Below are 25,898 nucleotides of genomic sequence, written 5' to 3'. Positions count from 1 at the left end.
GAGTATTGAAGGTCGGCATCAGATGGCAAGACAGTGCTAAGTACTTGCACTGAATCCGGGATAACGAAACTCCCAGACATTACACCATCAAAATCTTCAAGTCTTCAGATAATATACTTCTGGCGCCCGTTGCGTAAACCTTTTTACCCGAGGAAAAACTCTGGTAAGAACTGAAAACTCAATTGAAATGATTCTGCCTTTGATTTTAACACAAGAAAAACTCTGTTAAAAAGTAACTTGTGTTTTTCTTTGGAAAATGTTTGATGCAACAGAGTCCCGGTGAGTTATTGGATAACAACAAAATCTACCACATGCCCCAAAGAGGTTCCTTATCAGATGCATTTTTTGGAAAGCATAATATAAATGGTTTGGTACATGACAAAGTCTCAGTTTGACAGGGAATGAAAGACAGGTTTTCATTACATAAATATTTTTCCCTTTAACCCCCAGTTTCTGAAAGGTACCCAGGTGTTCTCACCTGTTACTGGAGTCTTCATCCTTATCATTGTCCTTGTCATCATCGTCCTGGTTACGGTTGACGCTGCTGCCGGCGTTCTTCGGCGGGAAGCCTCGCCGGCGCTTGGCCTGCGACTTGCGGAGCAGCTGCTTGTAGTTCTCGTTCTTCTTGGTCTGGTAGTAGTAGAGCACGCAGTCGGAGATATCCTTGCGCTCCAGGAAGGAGGCGATGAGGAGGAAGTTCTTCGGGTGCTGGAGGTACTTCTCCCGGAAGATCTCCTTCTCCTCGTCCGTCCACAGGTTCATCCGCAGCCGGTCCTTGTGCTCCTTCAGTGGGTCCTCCACCAGGCCTGGAGACAGGGCGGGGCAAGATGTGGAGGGAGGAAAAAATACATGAGGAGGATGCATAAAGAATGAAGGAGTGTGAAGTTTGGTGTTCAAACTGCCAGACCGTATTAGGGCAATTACCCCCCCCCCCCGGCTAAATATTGGTTAGTGACAAGGTTAGAATAAAGATTAGGGTTAGGTTTAAGGTTAGAGTTTGGGTTGGGGTTAGGATTAGGTTCAGGATTAGGGTTAGGGTTAGAGTCAGGGGAAGGGTCTGTGGTAATTGCCCAGGGTAATTGCCCTAGACCACAGACATTTGATGAAATGATTACAAGTTCGAGTTTCAGTCTAAATTACTTGCTGAAAAAAGCAATCGAAAGAGAAAGCAGACAAAAAAACAATCACTTCTGATATATAACAATTTACCTTGCATGCTCTCATCACCATTTCTCATGATTTCTGGAGTTAAGATAGTGAATATTACGAGACAAGTGCTGCACAATGACCAAAATCGATATGTTGCAATTTCTCTTCTCATATCAACTTCAACTCCCATTGCACCGATTCACAAGGGAGATTAAACTACCATTAGCTACATATAACATAAGCCCTTGTTTCTGATGAACTATTTTAAGCTACTGTAATCCCTGCATCTGATTGGCTGAGAGCAAATTTGACAAAACTAAAATATCTAACAGAATGCTTGACAAAATGCCCCCCTTGAAGGGCAGTACAAATCTAGGGCTTCATTTTCCTAAAGGGGGAGGGGGAGGGGGTGAAAAGGGGAATGATAGAGAGGAAGAAGATGGAGAGGAAGCACATCTACTGACCGTTCTTGTTGAAGAATTTGACCTTGCGCTGCTCGCTGTTGTACAGCATGGGAGGAATGACGGCCAGGCTGCGTATGTGCTTCTCGTTGGCCTCCTGCTCGTTGAGGCCGTCCACGATTTCGGCCAGCTCCGCGTCGCTCCGGGCGATGTTGCCCCAGCTGCTCCGCGTCCCTGCTCTGCTAAAGGAAAGACAGAAGCCACCAGGAAAATAATGGGCAAAAGTTCACAGGGACAATGAAAAACATGCAAGTGCAGAAGTCTAAACGCATACCATTTCAATGCATCAAGACATACACACAAATACACACATAAGTACATAAATGTGGAGAGTTTGAATGCAAAAACAAATAAATGCCATTTCCAATTTTATTTTTTAATGGGTTCATCATCAAATATAAAAAAAATAACCTTTTCAATTATCATGTACTTGTTACATATCAATAATCATTTTTGTAGATGTCAAAATTCTCAGTTATATCTTTTATCATTTTCACTCTTTTTTTTTCAACAGCTTTAATCTAAAATATGGTATAGAGGTTATGTTCTGATGAAAGCATGGCAGAAAGTGCAAGTTTCAGAACAATTTTTTCCTCTCTAGAGTGGTTTCAAACACCTGCACTTATGTACTACAGCAAAGTACAGTCAACCTTGCTTAAGTCGAATAATCAAATAAGTACAAGGTCCTTCCAAGTTCTCTGCTCTTTACATCCTATTGATTTTCATCCCTCATATGTCAAATTTTCTCTATTTCTTCAGTCCAAATAGATCTGACTTAGGCAAGGTTGACTGTTTATTTCCTGTGACCAAGAAACACAGTTTGAGAAAATCTGGCTGATCCTTTATTCATTTCTTCATACCAAAATTCCAGCCTTTTAATGATATCGGTTACTTGTAACGTCGAAATGTATTAGAGTTATTAGAGTTAGAACGAGGGCAGCTCCTAGGATGCAGATTTGTGGGAGGAGATCTACTGCGTTTCGTGCATTACCGTGAAAACCTTTCCTGCTGTTCCCTCTGTTTCCGGATTTCTGGAAACTGCTTCTCAAAGAACTCCCTCGCCTTGGCATCCTTGGCCCTGCAACACGTTTTGAGAAAGAATGTTATTAACCTCCTTCAGGCCGTGGTCTCAAAGACGACAATGCTAAAACACAGAATAAATTGCCCTTGGGCTATGATGGGGTTAACACAGTATAACAAACCATTCTGCCTGCCTGCCATATTAGACCAGCAGACAATCATTTGCAATAAACCATACTTAACATGCAAATGCCCTCTTCTGTTGCTACTGGCCAGGCAAATCAATTTTTGATGCCCCGGACAAGTGGGGGTATGGATTTTTAACAACCTGCTTGATAATAGAACTTAATGATAGAATGGACTGAACCATACACGGTTAATAACCATAAACAAGCAAGTACACTATGAATACGATTCAGGGCAAGGCCAATACTGTAAAAGCGGAAATTTTTCGTGCTCGGCCTGGCAAGTTGAATTTTCTTGTGTGTTCAATTTCACGGACGGTAACAACAATTCAGTGGGCACTTCAAACAGGTGACTGCTTCTATGGTGGATAGGGGCTTTAGCTGCTCCAAAAGACTACGGTAAAAGGTAGCTGGTCATTACACGCTACGGGACTAACAAATGTGAAGAAAACTACACACAACAGAACAGCAAAACAATCATTTGCATGCTTTTATTATCGCATTAGTTTCATGTCTAATGAAATGCACAAAAATTTGCACTTTTAAAGTACATCCCTTGCATCACACATACTTCTGCTTTTGAAAAGATCATAAAAAAAACCTTGGTAATTTCTAACTTTTCATTCCATACTTAGCTCTGCGACACCACGAACATGTAATCACAAGCCATCATCAGCATCAAAGACAAGTGATCCCACCTCCAATGACCTTTTATTTTCCACGTTTCAAAATATCACCATCAGGAAGATGTTCACAGGGGTCGGAGGGTCACAAAATCTCTTACTGTTAGAATGCTGGCCCGTGAGGGCAAAAGGGACGTACCTCCTCTTGGGGTTATTTTCCAGCCTCTCCATCTTCTTCTCCCAGGCCACCATAAGCTTGCCGTACCGCTGACACATGAAGAGTTCCTGCAAAAAGGAAACATGTATTGCATATTGCATTAACTTCTCTTGACTCCTTCTAGATGTATTCCATTCACTCTTTTCTTTCTCTTTCTTTTTATCTCTGCTGACTGATTTTTAATCACAACTACATTTGATACATGGTAGTTCCCCCTTTTGAGATATTGCTTTGAAAAAAAAATATCACATTGCTCTGCCCGTTAGATCAGTTTCCCCAAACATGTTTCTGGCAAATTCAACTTTTGCTTTAAATACTCAGAGAAGCAGTAAATTGCACAATTCTTGCATGGATTTGAATTAATGGATTGTGTGTCCATTGATGTTATAATGCATCAGAGAAGAGTGAAACAGATACATAACCACAGATAAAAAGAACAGGCATATCTTCACTCACAGCACCCCCATCCCACACACACACACACACACAAACACACGTACAATAAGATCAGACACCTGTAGGGGTGGTCATAGGAGGCTCAGTGATCTTCACGAGAAACAGGAATGAGCAGAGCAGGGGCTTGAGGGTAAACTACAGAGATGATATCTTGTAGTTGTACCACATCTCAATTCAATTCAGTGGGCACCTCCTCGGTTCAGACAGTGGTTGTGATGTACATGCCCAAACCTCCATCTTTCTTTTCATTCATTTTTCTTTTCTGTTTTTTCAGGATTGTCAGTAATTTCATATTTTCTCATAGGACATTTTGGTCATTTTTTTCTCTCTCAAAACATATCATAAATGTCATATCTAACATCCTCTTAAGGAAAGAAAGTTGAGCTTTTACTCAAATCACAAGAACAAATAATCATGCAGTGGTTCATCATGCAAAAAAAAAAAGAAAAGAAAAGAAAAAAAATTCCATACAAGTGCCATAAAGTTCACAAGATTATCATTTTGAGGTACCCTTTTGACCTATCACAAAATTTACTGGTATACAGGCTGCTCTAACTGTTTTTGTTTTTTTTCCTGACCACTTGCGTTCACTTTGCTACGTATTTTCTCATTCAAAGCAACTTTCTCTATGAGCGAAATACACCCTGAGGTATCAACCAAATAAATAGTATCATCAAAAAGTATGCTGAAAAATATCTGAAAATGACGATGTATGAATTATGAAGAAAAAAGGAGGATGTGGAAAATAAACCTAAAATTAGAGTAAAACCACCAGTATTAGTATTAGAGTAAAACACCAGCACCGACCAGAATTCAGTCTCTTATCTCTCATCACAAGCCAGCAGATCTATTGTCACAACACAAGCATATCACATCATTTCATATACTGGCACTGTTGTTCACAATAGAAAAGTCCCTTTAATAGTCACCCCAAAAATCCATCCAAAATCCTAAACTTCACCATCAAAAATGCAGAATCGGCGCAAATTTTTCAAAGCGTGCACAAATCAAGTCCAGTGTTAAGAATCAGGGTCGCCGAAAAATTGCAAAAAATAAAGAAATATGCAGTTCTGTTGCTGAGATTTTTCTCTCTGAACTCTGCATTTTCATGTCCGGGATGTTTGATGCACTCACCCGCCGTTTCCTGTCCTCGTTCCGTTTGGTGAAGAACTGTATCAATCTCCGCTTCATTTCCATGTTCCTGGTCACACAAAAGATTGAAAGATGTGTATAAATGCACAAGGTGCAATGTAACTAAACTATAGAAAAAAAGAAGAATATAAAATGCAACATATACGGAACTCAGGGTCCACCTTTAGGGAGACATTCTGTAGATAAGACATGTCAGCAGAAAAGCATGCCATTGAATGGTATATAATATAGTTGAAAAGATTAAGAAGAGACAAATTGTCTTTCTAGGGTCATGTGTCTCCTTAGTAAAGCAATTATGAGCATATAGTGTCTCCCTAAAGCTAGATCCATAATACATATATATACATACACATATATATGTATCATACAAATATACATTCACATACACACACACACACACACACACACACACACACACACATATATATGTATGTATGTATATATATATCTATATATCTATATCTATATCTATATATATATATATATATATATATATATATATATATATATATATATATATATACATATCAACATGGCTTTGATTCAGGGAAAGTCAACTAATAGCTTCATTGTATTCACAGCGGGCAATCCTTCCCAAGACCCCATTGAAGAAGAGGCCTCCTTAATTTTTTGTATTTGACTATCAGTCTAGTGCAATTCCCACGGCAAAAACTAAAAGAGCTTTTCAAGATGTACAGTCAGTGACCTCAGTAATTCACCACTACCGGGAAGCAACATCCCCGCAAGTTGATTATCAATTCCCTCATGAAAATTGAATGATGGAACTGGTGTACACAAAGACACACCAATAACTCCCTTCCCATTCAATGCATTCATTAAGTTGTGATTGCACAGGTACAAGGAATAGAGAAAGCATGAGCAAGGCATCGAACGTCCGTTGCCATGGTAACTTACGTGATGAGGTTCTCCTGGTACTGTGTACTATCTGATGGTTGATTGTACATTGGCTGTTTAAAAAAAAAAAAGAAGAAGAAGAAAAAAAGGAAGGTGAAGAAACGATAACGAGCATAAGTATGTTGAGATCTCACAGTGCAGAGGTAAAACGTGCCAAGCTGGCAAGCTCACAAACTTTTTTTATAAACTAAACACAAACTGAAAATTGTGAAAATTACTACATAGAAGGAAGGTTGGTATCCGTGCATTCGAGATATAAATTTATCACACAAACAGTCAAATTTCTAGAAATCATATTACAATTCTTTTTATATACTGTATACTATAATGATTTTCTTTATTTCCTCAGACTGGTTAAGGCAAGCAAAAAAAAAAGTGATAAAAATGACAAATCATGACAGAGGATGGGGCAATCGTACATCTTTATCTTGCGGACGGAAATCAAATTTTTTACTCACAACGAAGTTGTCCATCAGTTCTGTGCATGCTCCTAACATCTGCACAGAAAATTTTCCCAGAATTCAACCATTATCATGAAATCAAATTCACTTGAGAATTCATTGTATGGAAAATCTTTTTTTCCCTCCTTGCATGAGGGCAGAACACAGATGGACCGACGCCCTCCCGAGTACATTTGGAGGATATTGACACAAACATATTGGCTCTAGTCTTTTACAATGAACATCCATCATTACTGATTACAGTGGTTGCAGACAACTCATGATCTAATTTGTTTTGAATAAAAAGGAGCTATCCCCTTCTAAACAAATTACATTGAACCTCATGTGACAACAACAAAAAAAAATAGAAGAAGAAGAAATACAATTAAAAAGGAAAAAAATGCACATACCAGCTCATTCTTGGGGCCAAGATTGTTCAGAACTTTATGAGAAGCCTCTGCTTTTCTCTGTGGAACATACATATTAAACAAGAAATACATACAAAACTAGAATTATCACTGAAGGTGATTAATACCCTCGCCCCTAGTGTTGCTTTATAGATGTGACGTCATGAGGGCAATCCAAGTTTGTGCACTTGTTGAATTGGAAACAGAATAATTTTAGTTTACTGTGCAATTACAGAGTTGACACTGAGTTCCACAAGGTTTGGGTAAAAAGTGTGGTTACCATGGCAATGCATTGTCTGATACAAACACAAGGGACATTTTGCATAACTACACTTAAAGTCCATCATACACACCAAATTTGACCTTCATAGCTTGAATGGTTTATTTTGATACAAAAACGAGTGGTTACCATGGCAACACATTTTCCTTAAACTAACACATTGGTGTCTTGCAAAACTACACTTCTAGATCATGATACATACTAAATTTGACTTAATTGCTTGAATGATGGATTAACACGATGTGAAGATACAGATTTGGTTTGACATTTTACACACTGGTAAAAATAAAGATAAAGAGCATCACACACCTGGGGGCATTTCATAAAGCATTTTGTCAGATTTTTTTTTTCTGGCAAGCTGTTATGAGTTACTGAAATCCTTGCATCTGATTGGCTGACAGCAAATTTGTCAGAAAAACACATCCGACAAAACGCGTCATGAAATGCTCCCCTCTTGTACTTGGCACAAAATTCACATCATCTGTCTTTGCTGAACACCTTATCACCATCTCGTTGGAGAATCCATCGTACAGCCAAATACAATATTACAGCTATGAAGACTGACATTCTTGTATCTGTGTGTACTTTGCAATTTTCCAGCAAAGTCACTGTTTGTTTGTTTTTGGTTGCTGTTTTCAAACTTCATTTGCACTCCCATTCAACAATGGCTGCATACTGTACCGCTCATGCCCTGACAACATTATGGGGAATCCACCACTGTAGGAAACTATGCACACTTCACAGTGATTATCTCATCAAATGAACCATTATCACATACTTGCTAGATATGATCTATCTTGCCTTGCAGCTACAAACCATCCCAAACCCACAAAACACATATCTCCTGGTGCATTCACACTCCTGCTTTTCCTCTAGATAGCAAATGCCTTAGTGCAAAGATAATTCACAACATACTTGCAGTCAATATGATATATCTACACTGGATGTTATCATAACATATCACACAAGATGGGCCAAATACAGGGTTCATCCCTGGGGTTTGCAACATCTAAGAAAGAGGCATGAATACATCCACTTATTCTTTTTTTTCCAAATAATAAATTGGTTTCCACCGTCTCCGGTTTGGGTGTGCCATTCACGTCAATCATCTCGACTAACCCAGCATGGGGTAGAGGTCAAAGGTCAGGGAGGTGCTCACCTTGTTTTCGGCATAGATAATCTGTATGATGTTCTGCTGCTTTGGCTCGCCGCCGGACTCTGGCGAGGGTGGTTTGTCCGCCTCTAGAGGGCGTAACGCTCGTTGCTCAATCTCTTGCTGCAGTGATTCACGAAACAACAAACACAAAGAAAAGTAATCATCACCTGAGGCCATGCAAATATGGACTATGCTTCATCATAAGCTGGTACCCTTTACATAATAGAGTATTTTTTTCATCATTGCTGCTGCTATTTTAACAAATTTGGTCTGGATATTTCAAAAGTTCAGAGAAGCAATTCCATAAAAAGGATATCATGCTTTTAATTCATGGTCACAATGGATAAACAATATGTTCCTTTTGAGAAAAAAAAAATCATGATTTTCTCCAAATAAAAAAAAAATGGAAAGGTTTATACATGTAGTTTCAAAGTACCAGTCACACTTTAACTGGCCCATGTTCATGCAGACAAAATGCAGAAAATTCCTTCATACAAAGTTTGAGTATCACAGTTCTCTTGGTTAAAAAAAAAAGGATGCAATTCATATACAATAAAACAGTGATTTCTACAGAGGTGGACTGGAAGTAGACAGTCTCATGCATATCATTGCAGTTACATGTAAGTTTTTATTAAAGCCATTACATCAAAGGGACCACATAATGTGGAGTAGTGCTACATCCATTATCATAACTCTTACTATTTGGTGTTAGTATTACATCTGTTTATCACACATCTCAGGTTTATTTGGTGTTACTGTTTCAGAAGTTTGAGTAAACTCTCCTCATACAAATGAGCACTCTGTTGTTCACATAGAATTTCTTGTTTCACTTGCACAATTCTTTACAAGCCTCCTTCTTTGCTGAACTTAAAAGTCAATCTTCAATTGGCTACACATTTTAGAAAATGCAAGTTCTTTTCGTCTCTCTCAAACCAGCAAATTTCTTCCGAAATTTTTTTCTGCTTCCGTGCAGATTTGCTGACTTTAGTCAGTTCTACAAATAACTTTCGAAATCAGACGAGCGGTAAAATTCAGTGTTGCCAATTTCATGATGACAAAATGATCATTTCTACAGCAAAGTTTCCCCAGGACCTGACAGGTCAAAAGAAAGTTCTATTCATCCAATTCCATATGAAGATACAATGTATTACTGGTATTTACTGCACAGTGAAATAATTACAGGCATTCAAGACATTTCTTCTTTTTTAACAACTTCAATCACTAAAAGCCAACTGAGGCTCACACAACATGATTGAAGTAAAAAATCCCTCAGCGTGCGATGAAATTCCAGAAAAACCCACCATTCCAATCGAAAACGATACTTCTCCCCTTTAAATCCCCTCATTAACAAACAAGCTGACCTCATGTGCAAACACACACACCTATTTGTGGGACTACATACAAGCCCTATTTGATATGACCTAAAAGGTATGTGTAGTGTCAAAGTTTCTGGCTTTGACACTCTAGGTATAATTCTTAATTTTCATTACAAAACGATGCCCTCATCTTTTCTCAACATAACAAGTAGGCATTCTGCATCTTTTTCCTCTTCATGACTTTTGTCTATTGTCTATGGGAGAAGGTCTTTCTCCTCTACCACACCACGAAAACATGTTTACAATTTCTCGCAAGTTCTAGGCCTCATTATTGGGGTTTGTGGCTGCTCTCATTTCTGAGCAAAAGAGGACACTCGGGCTATTCATTACAGAATGGCTGACAAACAAAAATGGAACAGAATAATCACACTTTAATACACAAGAGGAGTTAAACAAAAGCTATTATGTATGCAGCCAGTATTGTTTTTGTTTCTGTGTTTGCTTTCTCCAGAAACGTTCAATGGCAGCACTACATGCTGTTAACACTGCCTCCCAAAACATTTTGCTTTTTATGACAGCTAAACTGAAAAATCACTCTTGAAATGTTTTGTTTGCCGTAAAATTTTGAGCAGAGGGAGAGATATTCTGCGTTACCACAATATTCAGCCTAACATGGGTAGTCTCGTTCACAGTCACATTATTCTGCTGCCTTGTTCACCACAGCTTTGCTAACCATTCATTACATGCTATTACATAATTTGACCACATCGTATACGACAAACGATCAGAAGGAATTTTTCGAGGCTGCCATTCCGACAGCCTTGGTATCATGAGCAAGCCTACGGGTCAAGCTCAAAGTGCATCACTGTGTCACACAGGTGCTTATCTACTCACTTCCTCACACTGCATCTTCTACCACTGGCACTGATTTTTACAGGAAATCAACTATCAGTTATCTCAACGCGGTATTTACCGGCAGAAAGGCGGTGGATAATGATGGATTTACAATGCACTTCAACCAGAACTGTTTTAAGGCAGAATACACTGGTTTATGTGCCACGTAAACATACACAGAAAAATAGAAATTACATATTTAAGAGGCTTTCATTGCAACCATATGCAGATGCGACAGCCAGACACAAAAAAAAAATCAAAGAATCTGTTGGAGAAATTCCTGTCACCTTTTAGAAATAATACAACATCAAAGTTGTAATATCACACTTGATACAAAAACAATGAATTCCATGTACATTTTTCATGAAATATTCACTCCTCTGCTAGTTTTTCGAAATATGTTTTTACGGTCTATCATTTCCATGTTTTGTCCCAATTCCCAGCCACAGTCAACTTTTTCCTTTATAAACTTTTGAGACACATTTGTTAATCATTTGTTTTGTTTGTTTGTTTTTTCTTATCTCTCTCTCTCTCCCTACCCTCAAGTGTATCTAAGTTTGGCACAACATTCACAAGGTATCAGGAGCTAGATAGTTGACTACCATTGGTTGGCTCAAGTCCAGGATGTGATTACATATATTCGCTAAATAGAGACCCAAGTTCACATCACATTCTCCTAATGAGAGGGGTGTCCTTGCACAGCGTCAAACTCTTCGCTTGCCAAAGTTGCAATTTTGCACCATATAATACATACACATCACATGGGGCAGCAATTTGTCTGGCTTGTAAAGACTTCATTCAGCCTGCAAAAACCACAACACGCTCTTCAATTTTCATGTCACACGGAAGTCCGCTGCTCACGAAAAACAAAAACATCGCAAACAACATTAAAAGTGAACAAAGAAATTAATACTAGTCCTAATTTTAACATGCAAAAAAAGGGGGTAGGGATCTTAAATCCATTGCTGTAAAAGCAGAAATTTGTGCACACTTCGCACAACATGAAAGGAGCACGAATACAAAGGCACTCATATTTTTAGCATATTTCAATTCCATGGAATTACATACATGCGGTAGTTGTCTTACATGGCAGAGCCCCCCCCCCCCCCCCCCCCAAAAAAAAAAAAATACTCATGCACAAATGTCTAGTTTTACAGCAACACTGCACTCTGGCACTGGTCCGACCATGAACTGGACCATGAAAAATTATTGTCGGACCAGTAACTTTTTTCAGGAATGGACCAGTAAAACATGGAAAAACTGGGTACATATTGGTTCGACAGACAGATCGTCGGACCAGTAGAAAAAGATGGTTACCGTAAAACGAGGAATGTTCGTGTGCATCTTTATTTCGCGAAGTTCACGAGAGCCAAGATTTGCGAAATCAAAATGAATGTGAACGGTCCTATCTACACTATACGCATTGAATGTTAGAGGCAACTCCCAAAAAAATTTCATGCCGCAAAAAAGGCCGTGGGGGTCCAATTCGAGAAAATTTCATGCCGTGAAAATAGTGTTTTACAGTATTGTGCAGCCCTGTTTACAGTATGATCTGTTGCAAAGTTGTGATCCTCTTTACCTGTTTCTTCTTGAGCTTGGAGATCTGAGACTCCACCTTGGCTATCTCTCGGTCCACCCTATCCATCGAATGGAGCAGGCCCTCCTTGGACACCTTGGTCGGAGACGACTCCTGGTCGCAGGGGGTCGGGGAGATGTTCTCCACCTTCGGCATGAAGGGTGGCTCCTGGAGAAGAAGAAGAAGGGGGGCGAGGGAGGACGGAGCACAGAATATCAGAAGGTGTCATCTGTGACATCGTTGTCCAATCATGATGTGTGATTAATGCTAATATTTGCCTTGAAGGAGGCATCATTTTACAAGGACTAAACAACAAAAAAAGGTTTCTGAACAAGACTACTCTCTAACAACACCAGGGTACGCCAAGTTTTTATGTGCGTTCTTTGCCATTATTTTATTTGTGAGTTTGTGTGTGCGTGTGTGTGTGTGCGTGTGTGTGCGGCAAATCTAGCAAATGCATATTTTTATAAACGGAAAAGCCATCTTCTACTCCACAGGATATTGCACATACACCTTGAGGGAAAACATCAAAGGCTAATGCTTCCCCTTTTTTCCCAATCTGTGTAGACTGTGATCTCAGGTTTCAGGAAATACCAGTACACAGTTTCTTTTCAATCATCAAGCCCTATTCTCCATGTATTTTTCTTTATATGCAAAGTTTCTGTTGGTGGTATTCTTGTACTATAAATCAATATGCTGTTTGTACATCGAATGATCATTTCATTGAATTTCAGAGAACTTCCACACAAAGTTCACCCTGGCTTTAATCCCGAAAGAAAATCGAATCAACACAATGGTGGAAATTTAATCCAAAGTGGACACTGTACCACTGCACCTAAAGACTGAATCCTATACTGACAACAATGACAACAATCTTGGAAAATGCTACACACCATCAATTTGATGACTCAAGGATCACCTGGGTAGATTACATGATCAGTACATTAATCCCATACATTGTTAATCGTGCAGCTGGTGATCATAAATTTGCATATCGTATGACAGTCTGTTCAGAAACTCTCTTGCATAACCTGAAAGTCCAGTTTCTTATGAAAAAAAAAAACCAGAACAAAATCAGACTAGCAAGGCATGGCATTTCAGACACTGACTAAATACTTCAGGAAAAAGAGAATTATAAAAATCAATACAGAGAAAGGAGGCCCTCTGTTGGGGAGGGGGGAAGAGGAGCAAGCATGACCAGTGATTAAAATATGACTTCCTCCTCAATTTAGTGTGCCAAAGTGGGAGCACTATTTACATCTGTTGCGTCCACAGAGCCCCTCACGAGCAAGCTAAATCCAGCTCCATTTATTCCGGCACCGGGATGTTGTACCCCAATACTACCATTTTGTGATGTACTGTATTTAACAAGCATTGATTTTTGGTTTTCTGATGGAAGCCATTTTAAAGTTTGTGAGAAATTTCCTTATGTGACGCAGGGCTATGAAACATAACAATCTGACTGGCCAGTGTTGCATACAAAATGCATAAAAAAAGTGTTCATGATCTTCTAGCCAAGGAATGACCAATGGGAAGATTAAATCTGAGTAATGAAAACATGAACAGACAATACACAAAAACTAAATGAACTTTCTGAACAATTCATAAAATAAATTTGTCTAATTTCATACAGGGCAAATAGTTGACTTATATAAAATTGGCACAAATTTGGGGCCCATGGGGGGATTACACAACAACTTATTTGCATAGCCCAAAGTGCTCTCTGAGAGACTAAAATGAAGGATGGTCCGGAGGGGGGGGGGGGGGGGGGGGGTCTGTAGCATGTTCTTTCTTTTACCTTCTTGATTTCATGCTGCGGAACCAGCATCATCTGAGCACTGTTGCCCATTGGGACAGGTCGTACTGGCTTGTGGTCGATTTCAGTCATCGTCAGACGAGGGCGCTTCGGTGCTACTGACTCTGCTGCCACGGCCTGCTGGCTGCCCGATGGCCTTACGGGCTCAAACTGCCGATACTGCGCCAGTCCCCTGAAAAAGAAAAAAAGAAAAAAAAAGTGTGATCAGAACAGAAGGTCAAAGGTCACAGAGATACAACCACAAGCAAAATGCAACTTCTTCCATGGTAGCAAAATTCCATTTTAAAAGATTTAAGTTTCAAGGGAAGGTAACAGCCCTCATACCAACAGATTATTGGGGTGTATCAGATGAAAATAGATTGTTTATAGCTTCTGCCCCAGTGAAAGATGAACAAGGCAGTAAAACTGAATAAACATGTAAAGAATTATTCTGCAGCACACACACAGGAAATTCTACAAACCTTTCATCTGCAAATCACACACCAAAGACTTGCTAAATTTACTGCACAGGTTGTAAGTCTGCAAGTTTGCAGGCTTACATTGTACCACATCTTTGAGAGCTATCATATCATGTGCAACATTTTGTGAACATATTTCTTTGCAAATTAAGACTTGTAAAAAGACAATCTTACTTGAAGTTGAAGTCACAATCGGGAAGCACACTAATGGAATGAGAAAGAATTAGGATCTCTAGATTTCCCAACTTGGAGAGGATCAACAATGCATTTCTGCAACGATAGGCAAAAATTACGCGACTCTCAATGGACTCTAAAATAAAGACATCTGAAAGAATTTCCTGACTGACATATAGGTTTGTATTCACAAATTATGACTACAAGAAGTTGAGATTTAAGAACTGAAGCATTTGCAAGATAACACTTGTCATTCATCAACTTAAAATGCAATTTCTGAGTGGTGACCTCAGCTGTAATCTTGTACTGTATTCTGGATAAACTCTATACTTCAACTGCACGGAGTAGAAAGATTACTTTCTTAGATTTTCTTCTCTTTTTTAGTGGTGTCATTTCAGTTTGAATGTGATCTAAACAGACTGAAAAGTAGCTTTGACCTAAGGCTGTAAACATCCTCTCCATTGTTATCTTTTCAAATATGTATTCCATGCTATATAAATTCTTCTGATATAACTTTCAGAAATGTGAATCACCCTGCATTATCTATTACAGATGGTTCCCTGCAAAGATTTGTGTCACGAGGTTGGAGACACCATATTCAAATCTTTTCAAATATCAAAAACATAAAACAAGTATACACAAATACAAGCATATACAGTGTATATGAATACATACGATTGGTCGAAAATAAGCATCTAATCTCTCTGTTTGTTGATCTCCCTCCATCCCCACCCTAGTCCCCCCCCCCCCCCCCCCCATACAGTAGTTTATGCAAATTGTATGTAACTGTGATATTTAATAGCACTGGCTACCTCTTGATGTTTTGCATAATCACGTTCCATATTGTGTGAGCTGTGTAGTCGAAGGATTACACAAGCTACCTCATACAAAATATGACTGATCTGCAAATTCTGCAATGCATGTACATGTGTGAATATCTGGTGCAAAGGTTAACTAGTTCTCAGGATATGAGCTCCACAAATATCAAATGTCATTTTACTACATTTCATAATGTGCCATAAAATTGAAAAGCTTTTAAAAAGCAATTCCTGCATGATTACTGTACCGTGCATACGTTGTCCTATCAAAATGAATTACATTTTTTTTTTCTTATCCTTCTCCCACGCACAAAAAGTACCATCTTAAATCATTGTAACAAATACTGGTGGACATGCTTCTACATTTGAGGATAGGTGATCTTAAGTGATAATATGTGCTGATTTTTTTTTTGCTAGTTCACTATCCATACCCAAAATCACACAGGTTCCAAATTCTTGGAATGATGTACAAATGTAATCTTCTTGTTACATAATAATACCTCACATGCATTGAATGTACCAATGGTACATGATGCGTTAACATCTTAAAGAAACTTTGATGATGGCACTCAAAAAATGCAAGTCATTTGTATTTTTTTTTAAAGAAGGGAAAAACTGTCATGTTCTCTCCCCTAAAATATCACAAGAAACGAGATACAGACAATTTTATTCACCTTCCTCATAACTGTTTCCTACATCCTGAAATCTAAGACACTTCCAGTTGCAATCCCAAAATATTCCATCTCTCTACAAAGATCAAATTTCAAACGTTGTCACAGGTGGAAATTCAGGAGTGTAACTGTCACGTGTAAGCATCTCCCATCATCCCAAGATAAAAATACATCTGCATGAATATGAAATATGAACCCATACTTAAACTTCCATTTAGATATTTCATATTACCTTTTTCTTATTTCTGAAAGAGTATCAATGACATTTTCAAATCATTGAACCCTGAACAGCAGCTCTGCAATTTAAACTTTTTGGAAAGATATACAATCTGATGATTTTTTTTTTCAGCTCACTCTTCACTGGTGGTCATTTGTTTGTATGTATGTATATATATTTGTTTATTTTTCTGTTTGTTACTGTAAATTGTACACATCTCTTGTGATATCAGATTTGAGAAACTTTAAAGATGGCTGCTGACATTGGGGCCCCTCCCCCCCCCCCCCCAAGAAAAAAGGTCAAATAATCAAGAGCTCATTTGGGAGCTGAACAGCTGGCACTCGCCAATACCGTACATTTCATCGCAGAATTGAAGAGAGGTTAGAAGTTACCTTCACATGACAAATTATGCTCGTTATTAGCACATGCTTTTAGCAAAACCCTAATGGATGGCCCATCATACTGGATGCCTAGGTCTAGGCATGTTTTGCATTCAACCTGTATTACATGTAGATGTCATTGACTTTTTAGTCATAAGGCAGAAACACTGCTGTTCTTTATTGTGGTAAGCTGGTTAATGATTCAACCTCTCAGACATATTCATTCTTGCAATAAATCATCATCAAAATGAAAACCAGTGTTTTATCTTATTTTATTCCTTTCCATTTGAATCTTCCTGAAGCAAAACCACATCCTTTTACAGCATTTTCCCCCAAAATGATTGAAATTTCAGGGAGTTTCCTTCACAAACGGATGTGACAATGCATTGCAAATTTCAAAGTTAGCCTACATCAGTGTAATAAATTCTTGTTTTGTTCTGTATTTTCATTTTATCAAAAGAACATGATTATTCTTTTTTTTTTCAGCCAGTTAAACAAATAGACTCAACATTATCAAACATTGTCTTAGCACCTCTCTCCCTCTCTCACTCACACACACACACACATATAAACACACAAACACGTAGATAGTGTTACTTCTGGTTTGCAAACCTCAAAACTGATGCTGATTAGATTGTGATATGTAGTAAGCTTTTGCACAGGACTCCTTCAAATCAAACACATGCTATTCTTTTTTTGTGTGTGTGTGTATGTGTTTTTTTTTTTTAATAAGACATCAAAGCAAACTCTTGCCTAGTCAAAATAACCACATTACATGATGAGCTTGATCACCATGAAATTCTGCAAGATTTTAGTTCGTCTTTCAGAAAAAGCCTCTGAAAAGAATGTGTTACAGACAGATTAATAACAATCATACGTGCTATGTTTCACAGCCTTGACATTCTTATGAAAGATGTTCTATGAATGTGGACCACTCCCGTAGTCATTTTCAAGAAAGAACAACCGACAAAAAATAAAAAAATGAAAATCTACAGCAAGACGTCGCTTTGAAACCAACCAAAAGATACTCTCAGCTTCCTATGGCAAACAGCCGCACACAAAAGTTTTCTAGAGTTCAATAAAAAGTAACGTCACACTGTCGTCTTCCCCTCGGCTGTGTCACGTTTGGTGTGAACAGGTAATTGTGTGTCATGCCTGTGTGCTATTGTGTCGGTTCACTGTAGAAGTACCCTTTGATCTCATGCACTGGCCAATGTCTGGATGGCATACTCTCAAGCTTCTTTTTTTTCCTTAAAAAGATATGCTTTTTTATTTCTTTTTTTAAATCTTCATGATATGACTTGTATATATTGTAAAAACCTGCATGTTCATATAACAGGCAGCATGACAAATATTTGCACTGTCTGGTCTTAAAAAAAGCTTGGGACTCTGCCATGCACAGATGGCAATGGAAAAGGTTTTCGAAGCCATACGTTTCCTGTTTACAACATAGCCCGGTGAACTCCAGAAATGAGTTGCTGGAAATAACTCGTTAGACATTATGTCATTTTATATTGTGTGTAGTTTTATGACACTGAAAAGATCTCAGCACAAATAATGAAGTATACCATATTTTCATTATTTCAAAAATAGATGTGGTGTTTTCTTTCCGAGAAGTCTTTCACATTATGTAGAGGGTAAATAATAAATAAATACATGAAATTACTAAAATACAGTAGGTCACAACCTTAATTGCTCTTGTCACTTCAGAACATCATACAAGAGAAAATGGCCTATTCCAGGGCACTGAAAATGAGTGATAAATGGAAAGCAGACACAAAAAGCCCTTTTGTGCATACAGACTGTAGTTTGAATGAAAAAATATCACTTTTTTTATTTATTTTTTATTTTTTGTAAATACATGCACTTTAGAGTGAATAACAAAGCTTTTTAAAAATGCACTAAGAGTTGGTGTTCCTGTGTGAAATGTGTAAGTTTTTATTTCTTGGACTGCATCCTGAATTTTTTTTATCAACAATTAAAGCCATGAAAATACCCCCCCCCCCCCCACATTAAAAAAAAAAAAAAATGCAAAAAAAAAATACACATTTTGACACCCAGAGATTCTGCAGCTACTTTCATTTTGGTGTCCACCCCAAATCTCTCTAGTAAGCATTACAAGTGACAGATATCAAGTGCTGTTTATCATTCTTAAAAAGTAAGCAATATTTCCTGAAAGAAAATTAATGTATAAATAAAACCCAGTACAAATACAGAAAGAAACCATTTGACTTGCACTTATGTGATCCAAGATGACTCTGATCACCTGAAAATGAACATTACAGTCCGACCTTGATTATCTGGCTCTCTTATCCGGATTTCTCTATTATCCGAACACCTCCAAGCAGTGAAGACAAACAAGAGAGTGATTTCCACTACAATCATACCTCACACAAAACTCAAGAAATTTACCCATGATATTCCCTACAGAAACATGTTATGAATTTTGCAGTAAAATGTTTCAATTTTGTAACCGTGATTTTAAGTACGCAAACATGAATTATATTGTTGCACAGTGTTGTACACTACCTACATGTACATAGTTACCACTGGGTCGGCGGCCTGTATGTACTCAAACGTACGTAATCATTATTTCTCCCTCATCCGGCCAAATCCCTCACATGGACGGGTGCCGGTTCCAACATGGCCGGATAACAGAGATCGGACTGTAATGTAATGGTTGCTATCATGGACACCATGCCCTCTTCATATCAACTACTTTACAGCTGGGATGTCTGCTCAACACAATTTCACAATTATTTGGGGAATTGTTAAAATCTTCATGGGTCATTTCTTCCTGTCAAGCAGGGAGCTCCCCAAAAGATATAAAAGAGCTTCAGTCTATTGTGATCATTCCTACAAGAACTTTATCTTCCAGACGCTCTCCAATGCAAACACTGTAAAAGTACATCATCTACCACGGAAGAGCAAAGGGCACAAAAATGACCGAGTTTGTGCACAATTGGGGACACATCCTCCTTTAATGTTTACAATTGACACACAGAGTCATTTTCGTGCATTCTCACAGTACGTGAGGATCTTGCCAAAAATGGCATTTCAATGCATATTCCAGGGCGATTATGTGATAAGCCAGAACTTTGACCTAATTCCTACATTGCTCCTATCCTCCATTGGCGACAGTCGGTGCTAACGTCTTTGTTTCCATGGTGCTGCCTCCCACTTCCGCTTTCTTCTTTCCCCATGTTTGTAGAAGCATGGGCGGTGCATGGCACAAATTGTTTTGATCTGATGGCTTGTGCAATAATCTTCAAGAAGAGAACAGGGTCTGCAAAAACCAGACTAGCTCTGGAGACAGGACTTATCGTTCAGGCTCACAAACAACCACATACTCAGTGCCAAGAATAATCGGAATGTTGTTCTTATAACATGAAATAGCCCTCTTTACACACCCAACTCCTCCCAAGCATCCATCAAGTTTTATCTGAGGATGACATTGCAGATCTGCATAATGAGTTATTTCAGCTTTGAGAAGAGAGAGATTATTAAGGAGAAGGGGGAAAAAAGGACAAAGATATGCAACAGGTGGTGGAAGAAAAGGAAGGGGAAGAGAAAGATGGAAAAGAAAAGGAAGGAGAAGGATGAAGCCGGGAGGAGTGACAGAAGAGAAACACTGACTGACAGAGGATGAGGGATGGGGGGAGGAGGATCACAGGAACAGGAATAAGGGTAGGAAAGGAGACAATGGACATGGGTTCTGTTTAATATAAAAAGATAATATCAATTTTAAATTTCCTTAACACACAGGCTGCCATACACTTATCATATAAATCAACTTCATAATCAATCTTAACTCTTAATAAGAAGGGCCATGGACTATGATCAAGGGAGGGAAAGGAGAGAAGGAAAATGGAGATGGAACAAGGGAGGGACAGGAATAGGAACACAGTATACAGACATGAGAGATGGAATCCAGGAGTAATGACAAAGAACATGGAAGGGACAGAAAGGGAACACAAGAATTCACAGGAACACATGATGGACAAAAAAGGAGGAACACACAAGGAGGAACAAGGGAAGAAAAGACAAGGGAGGGACAAGGAAGAGACATGGGAAGAAGAACACAGGGGTATGGTCAAGGGAGACAGAGGGAAGGAGAAATAGGGGAGTAGGAAGAGAGGAGGGATGCGATAGGAACACAGGAGTGGCAGCAAAGGAATAGGAACATGATGCCACAGGGAAGGAGAATCACAGGAGTATGAACAACAAGGGAGCGACAGGGGATGAGGAACACAGGAGTATGAACAAGGGAAAACAGGGGATGAGGAACACAGGAGTAAGAACAAGGGAAAACAGGGGATGAGGAACACAGGAGTATGAACAAGGGAGCGACAGGGGATGAGGAACACGGGAGTATGAACAACAAGGGAGCGATGGGATGAGGAACACAAGAGTATGAACAAGGGAAAACAGGGGATGAGGAACACAGGAGTAAGAACAAGGGAGCAACAGGGCAAGAGGAACACAGGAGTATGAACAAGGGAGGGACACGGAAGGACAATCAAAGGGATAGGAATAGAGGAGGGACGTGACAAGAAGGACAGGGAAGAAAATAGGCATGGGGACAAACGCGGAGGGGTAGTGGAGGAGGGAAGCAGAGGAAGAGGAGATTTTGGTGGTAATTACATCATGAGAGGATTTGTGGCTCAGCTGAACAGAACGTTCCTCACAGCCCGAGTATAAACGCAGGCAACCATTAGAAAAACCTATTCAAGGACTTTATGTTTCCGTCACAATTATGCTTTCATGTGAAAATGAATTCACGGTCAACTTTAAGATGCTAAAGCATTGGCAACTTTTTTTTCTTCTCAACAATGCAAAATGTAATAGTACCTCATACTTACATCTGTGTTGCTTTGTTTTCAACATACACTGTTTGGCATAGGCTGGATGATATTATATCATTCGCAATCCATTTGATTTCAGAAAGAAAGCATTTTTCAGGGCTTATATGATAAACCGGGCAGGGAGGGGAGGGGGAGGGAGAGCAAAAGTTAACTGGAGTCTCTGCAAAAGGCATCAAAAATGTCAGTCGTTGCTCTACCTGTCTCTGTCCACCTGTCCATGGAACTCGGAGAGGAGGGAGGGTCGCCTTCGTATACTGGCCTGACTGCTGTAGTGAAGGTCGCGGGGATCTCTAAACTCCATCTGCCCCATATCCTGTAGAATGTACAGTGAGATCAAAAAAAGGATGAAAGAGGTTGATTAATTTGGGGGTAAAGAAGAACTTGGTATCTCCTGATGTACACTGCATATATGTGTGAAAATATGTAATGCATTATAAACTTGCATACTTTTCATCTTTCTCATTTACTGTAAAAGTGGATATTTTTGCATTAGTGATTTTTTTGTGCTTGGCTTGGTAAGATAAATTCTGCGTGTTTTTAACTCCGCAGAATCAGGACATTTATTCAATTCAAGAACATATGGCATGCAAAAATATTACCATGCTTTTATTTTCGTGCTAGCTTCTTGTTGCGTGAAATGCATGAAAATTTCCACTTTTACAGTAATCAGCATCTGTATTCGTGCCTTCTGTCTACATACATGTATATCTAATGTCATTTTTTTCTCTTTTTCATCCATTACCACTTATGCACAAAGCAATCACTGGTTTGGTATCCCACTTACTAGCTTTTCGTCTTATTTTGGGTATTTTATTTTTAGAGCTCTTCAAAGCTACCAATGTCATATCAAAAATTTTTTTTAAAGCACTTTGCTGCTCTGTTTAGAATTCATTGCACACACTTCCAACGCATTTGCGAATAGCATACGAGAAATGAACATGCACAAAGACACACACACACACCACACCAACCCACACACATAACCTTCTCTTCCCCCATTCGACCTCTCAAATTTTCTCTAAATTAATTTCATTTTTAGCAGGGCACAGGAATTGACTACCCATGAGCTACCTTGCTAGAGGTACTTCTCTGCCTAACTGCAAAAACCCTGACAAATAATCCCTCGCAATTTCAGCTTTCACAACGTATCGACAAGCGAAGCATCTGGTCAACATACAACAAATAGGCAAAGAATGACTAAACATGAGCGTGATTCTGCTGCTTTGTGGGGCTAGTCAGTGAAATAGGATGCCCTTAACCCGTTGAAGACTAGTCGCGAGTACACTCGGGCGGGTGTCTGCATGTTATAGCAAAATCAGTTCATCCTCAATGGGATATTAATTAGGGTTCCTTCGTGATATCCACATATGATTGTGCTATGTTACATTGCACAGCTTTCATATTTTCAAGTAATGCAATATATGTATTTCTTCCAATAAATGTGTTTTTTTTACTTTGTTTTTGTTTTTTGTTTTTTTAGAAGGCAAGTGGTAGATGTGACCATAAAATGTCTTTTCGTATGTGCTTACTGAGTGGTGACCACAAAATCTACAATAACACATGTACAAACACACACACACACACACACACACACGATGTAATGTAGATTAATTGTGACAACTTTCTATTCTCATTACTGCTAAAACACGACAAAAGTGGTCATATCGATACTACAAAATACACCTTTAAGTAGTCAGCAATACTATCAAATACATACACACACACACACACACACACACACTCATGTAGAAGATGTCATACAGACTGCCTAGCTAATGATCTCATTAATCTTGTTTGGTATCCATTTAGAGTAGCCTGCATTCAACAGAAATACACACTCACACAAACACACATATTTAGATACACACACACACACACACACACACACACATATGGTAGATACACACTAGATGCACACACTAGACGCACTACATGCACATGCTCCCTAGACAAACACTACAATGTACCTCACACACATTTATCATAGAGTAGTAGCAATGAACTTTTTCTTGTGTCTACCACCAACAATCCCCCTGAACCCACCCGGAAGGAACCCACGGATATCCCCTCGTTCTGCTGGTCAAGTTAAATGGAGGCTAGAGAATGCAAAGGTACCCAGAGGGGTGGGCAAAGGTATTTCAGAAATATCTTGACTGTACCTGTTAGCTTCGCAGGTAAAAAGAAAAAAAAAATATACGAAATCTCCTGATGTTTCGCAAAAAAAAAAAAAAAAAAAAAAAATCAACAGATAATCACATAAATCTTTAAAGTGATATTTGTCAGCATGAGAGCTGTAGGGAAAATCAACAATCAGGTATTTTTTAAAAGCAGAAGTACTACAGGCCATCCTACGATGTATTTCACACCTGAAATATGAATGCCTTGAATCACCTCCAGCGATGCATTTTAAAGACAGGTGAGTTGTTGAATACAATTTATTAATCAAACTTAAATTCACTTCCACAATCAAGGTGCATGATAACATAGGGGACCCCCTACTTTAAAGTACAACAGTAGTAGTCCTATTAGATAGAAAAGATTGTTACAAGGGCCTCTCTCATTGGCAAAATACAATGTACAGCTGTAGCTTCACAAATTTTTAGAGCCAAGAACCCATTACCCCCACCCCACCCCCACACTTAAGAGTAACACTTATCGCAATGTTGTTCTCACCAGCTTCTAAGAAAGAGGGCTGACCCTACCAATAGTCCAGGACTGTCATGTACATTTGTACAAGAACCACAATTTGACGGGGCTACCATTGCAATTGACAGGGCTGAGCATGCCAGGGCTAGTAGAAAACTAGAGAAGCACTCTGAGAGCGCAGACCTCCACCAAGCATGCAGCCCATTTCCACCCGCACTGATCTTGTTCTTCCACAGAGATCAGTGATTTCTACCCATACGTACTTATAGCATTGTGTGCTGAAAGCCGCCCGATTTCCCAATATAGAAGCCTTTGTTACGTCATAAACCCTCAGCTGCACCGCGCGCCTCGCCCTAGCAGAAACTAGAGCACGCACTTTAGTGCGCGCATGCAAACCTCAAATCCGCGCAGCCTGAACTCCCAAGTTCATTGACCCTACCTGCCAAAATATCAAAAATCCTTCATAAATTCCCCAAAAATTCTCAGATCACTACCAAAAGTTAATCGTTTGTTACTTGTGTCTAAACCTTTCCTGCAAGTTTCATCTCAATCCGTTCACTACTTTTTGAGTTATTTTGCACACGGACAAACGAACGGACGAACGAACGAACAAACAAACGAACGAACTAACTAACTAACTAACAAACAAACCAACGGTAACGAAAACATAACCTCCCCCCTTGGCGGAGGTAACAAGGCCCAGTTTGAAAGGGGACGAAAGACCAAGCTGTTTCTATGAATATTTGTTTTCTCTCTTTCTTATTCCACAATGTGGGTGGGTACTTGATTTTTTTTTTTTTTTTTTTTTTTTAATCCTGCATCACCTCTCCTGTGCAGAGTGGCTGACTCATGAATATTCATTACACTTGAGAGAGTCTGTGCCAAGGTCAAGATTTCGCAAGTGAAAACAGCCAACCATTTAACATATGTTTGTATGTAGGCCTCAGATTCAGAGAGAGTACCAGTACAAACTATGAATAAAAGTTAGAAATGTGGCTGGGGAAAAATCACTGGCTAAGAATAGGAGTACTAGGCTAAGAAAAATTAACAGTTAGAAGGGGCTTTAAGAAGAAACACGCTGACACTTGATGGAGGATTTTTAACTCTTTGAACTTCGGCCAGAGAGACTCGGGAGGCACCTTACCAAAACACAAGTCATGAGTCATTCAGCATGCTGTGCCAAGGAGCCTGATGGCATGCCAACACACTGGGATATTGACTGGCACCCCCAAGTATTTATATCAGAGATCCGGCTACAAAGAAATGGGTAAAGCCAGGTTAACTCACTTTTCCACTTAAATTTCCACTTGCCGCAGCTACATTGGATATGTGTGTGTATGTACATGTATGCCACAGGCGAGGTAGTGCTATGCATGTTTCTTGATGAAAGTCCATGGCTGGAGTACATGGAAAAATGTATATCTTGCCCACATTCTTCCCTTTCTTCAGGAAACAGGAGGCTATCAAGAGCAACTGCTACTACATTTCTCTTTCACAATGCTACAAGAGTCTCCAGGTCTGTTCTCAGGTAAGACAATACCGACAGTCACACAAATCTTTTATTGACTCCACTGCGCTCCCCCCCCCCAAAAAAAAAGCCACACAC

General features: G+C 39.1%; 1 protein-coding gene across 1 annotated transcript in view; it reads right to left on the bottom strand.

The window, feature by feature from the left end:
- The window catches only part of LOC139735773 (uncharacterized), a 95,004-nt gene that overhangs the window by 23,904 nt on the left and 45,202 nt on the right, over positions 1 to 25,898 (bottom strand). The window contains exons 3-14 of the mRNA XM_071646524.1: positions 21,844 to 21,959; positions 14,046 to 14,235; positions 12,251 to 12,415; positions 8,465 to 8,581; positions 7,029 to 7,085; positions 6,637 to 6,675; positions 6,179 to 6,231; positions 5,246 to 5,312; positions 3,638 to 3,723; positions 2,602 to 2,688; positions 1,614 to 1,792; positions 479 to 806 (exon numbers count right to left, since the gene is read on the bottom strand). Coding sequence (XP_071502625.1) covers positions 479 to 806; positions 1,614 to 1,792; positions 2,602 to 2,688; positions 3,638 to 3,723; positions 5,246 to 5,312; positions 6,179 to 6,231; positions 6,637 to 6,675; positions 7,029 to 7,085; positions 8,465 to 8,581; positions 12,251 to 12,415; positions 14,046 to 14,235; positions 21,844 to 21,959 — 1,484 coding nt within the window. The remainder of the gene's footprint in view (positions 1 to 478; positions 807 to 1,613; positions 1,793 to 2,601; positions 2,689 to 3,637; positions 3,724 to 5,245; positions 5,313 to 6,178; positions 6,232 to 6,636; positions 6,676 to 7,028; positions 7,086 to 8,464; positions 8,582 to 12,250; positions 12,416 to 14,045; positions 14,236 to 21,843; positions 21,960 to 25,898) is intronic.

This window comes from Diadema antillarum, unplaced genomic scaffold (assembly GCF_040938485.1).
Source record: "Diadema antillarum isolate AM-2024a unplaced genomic scaffold, OU_Dant_1.0 seq00000597_RagTag, whole genome shotgun sequence".
In the NCBI taxonomy this organism is placed as follows: domain Eukaryota; kingdom Metazoa; phylum Echinodermata; class Echinoidea; order Diadematoida; family Diadematidae; genus Diadema; species Diadema antillarum.
The sequence above is the reverse complement of the archived record's forward strand: the minus strand, read 5'-3'. Positions and strand labels throughout refer to the sequence as shown.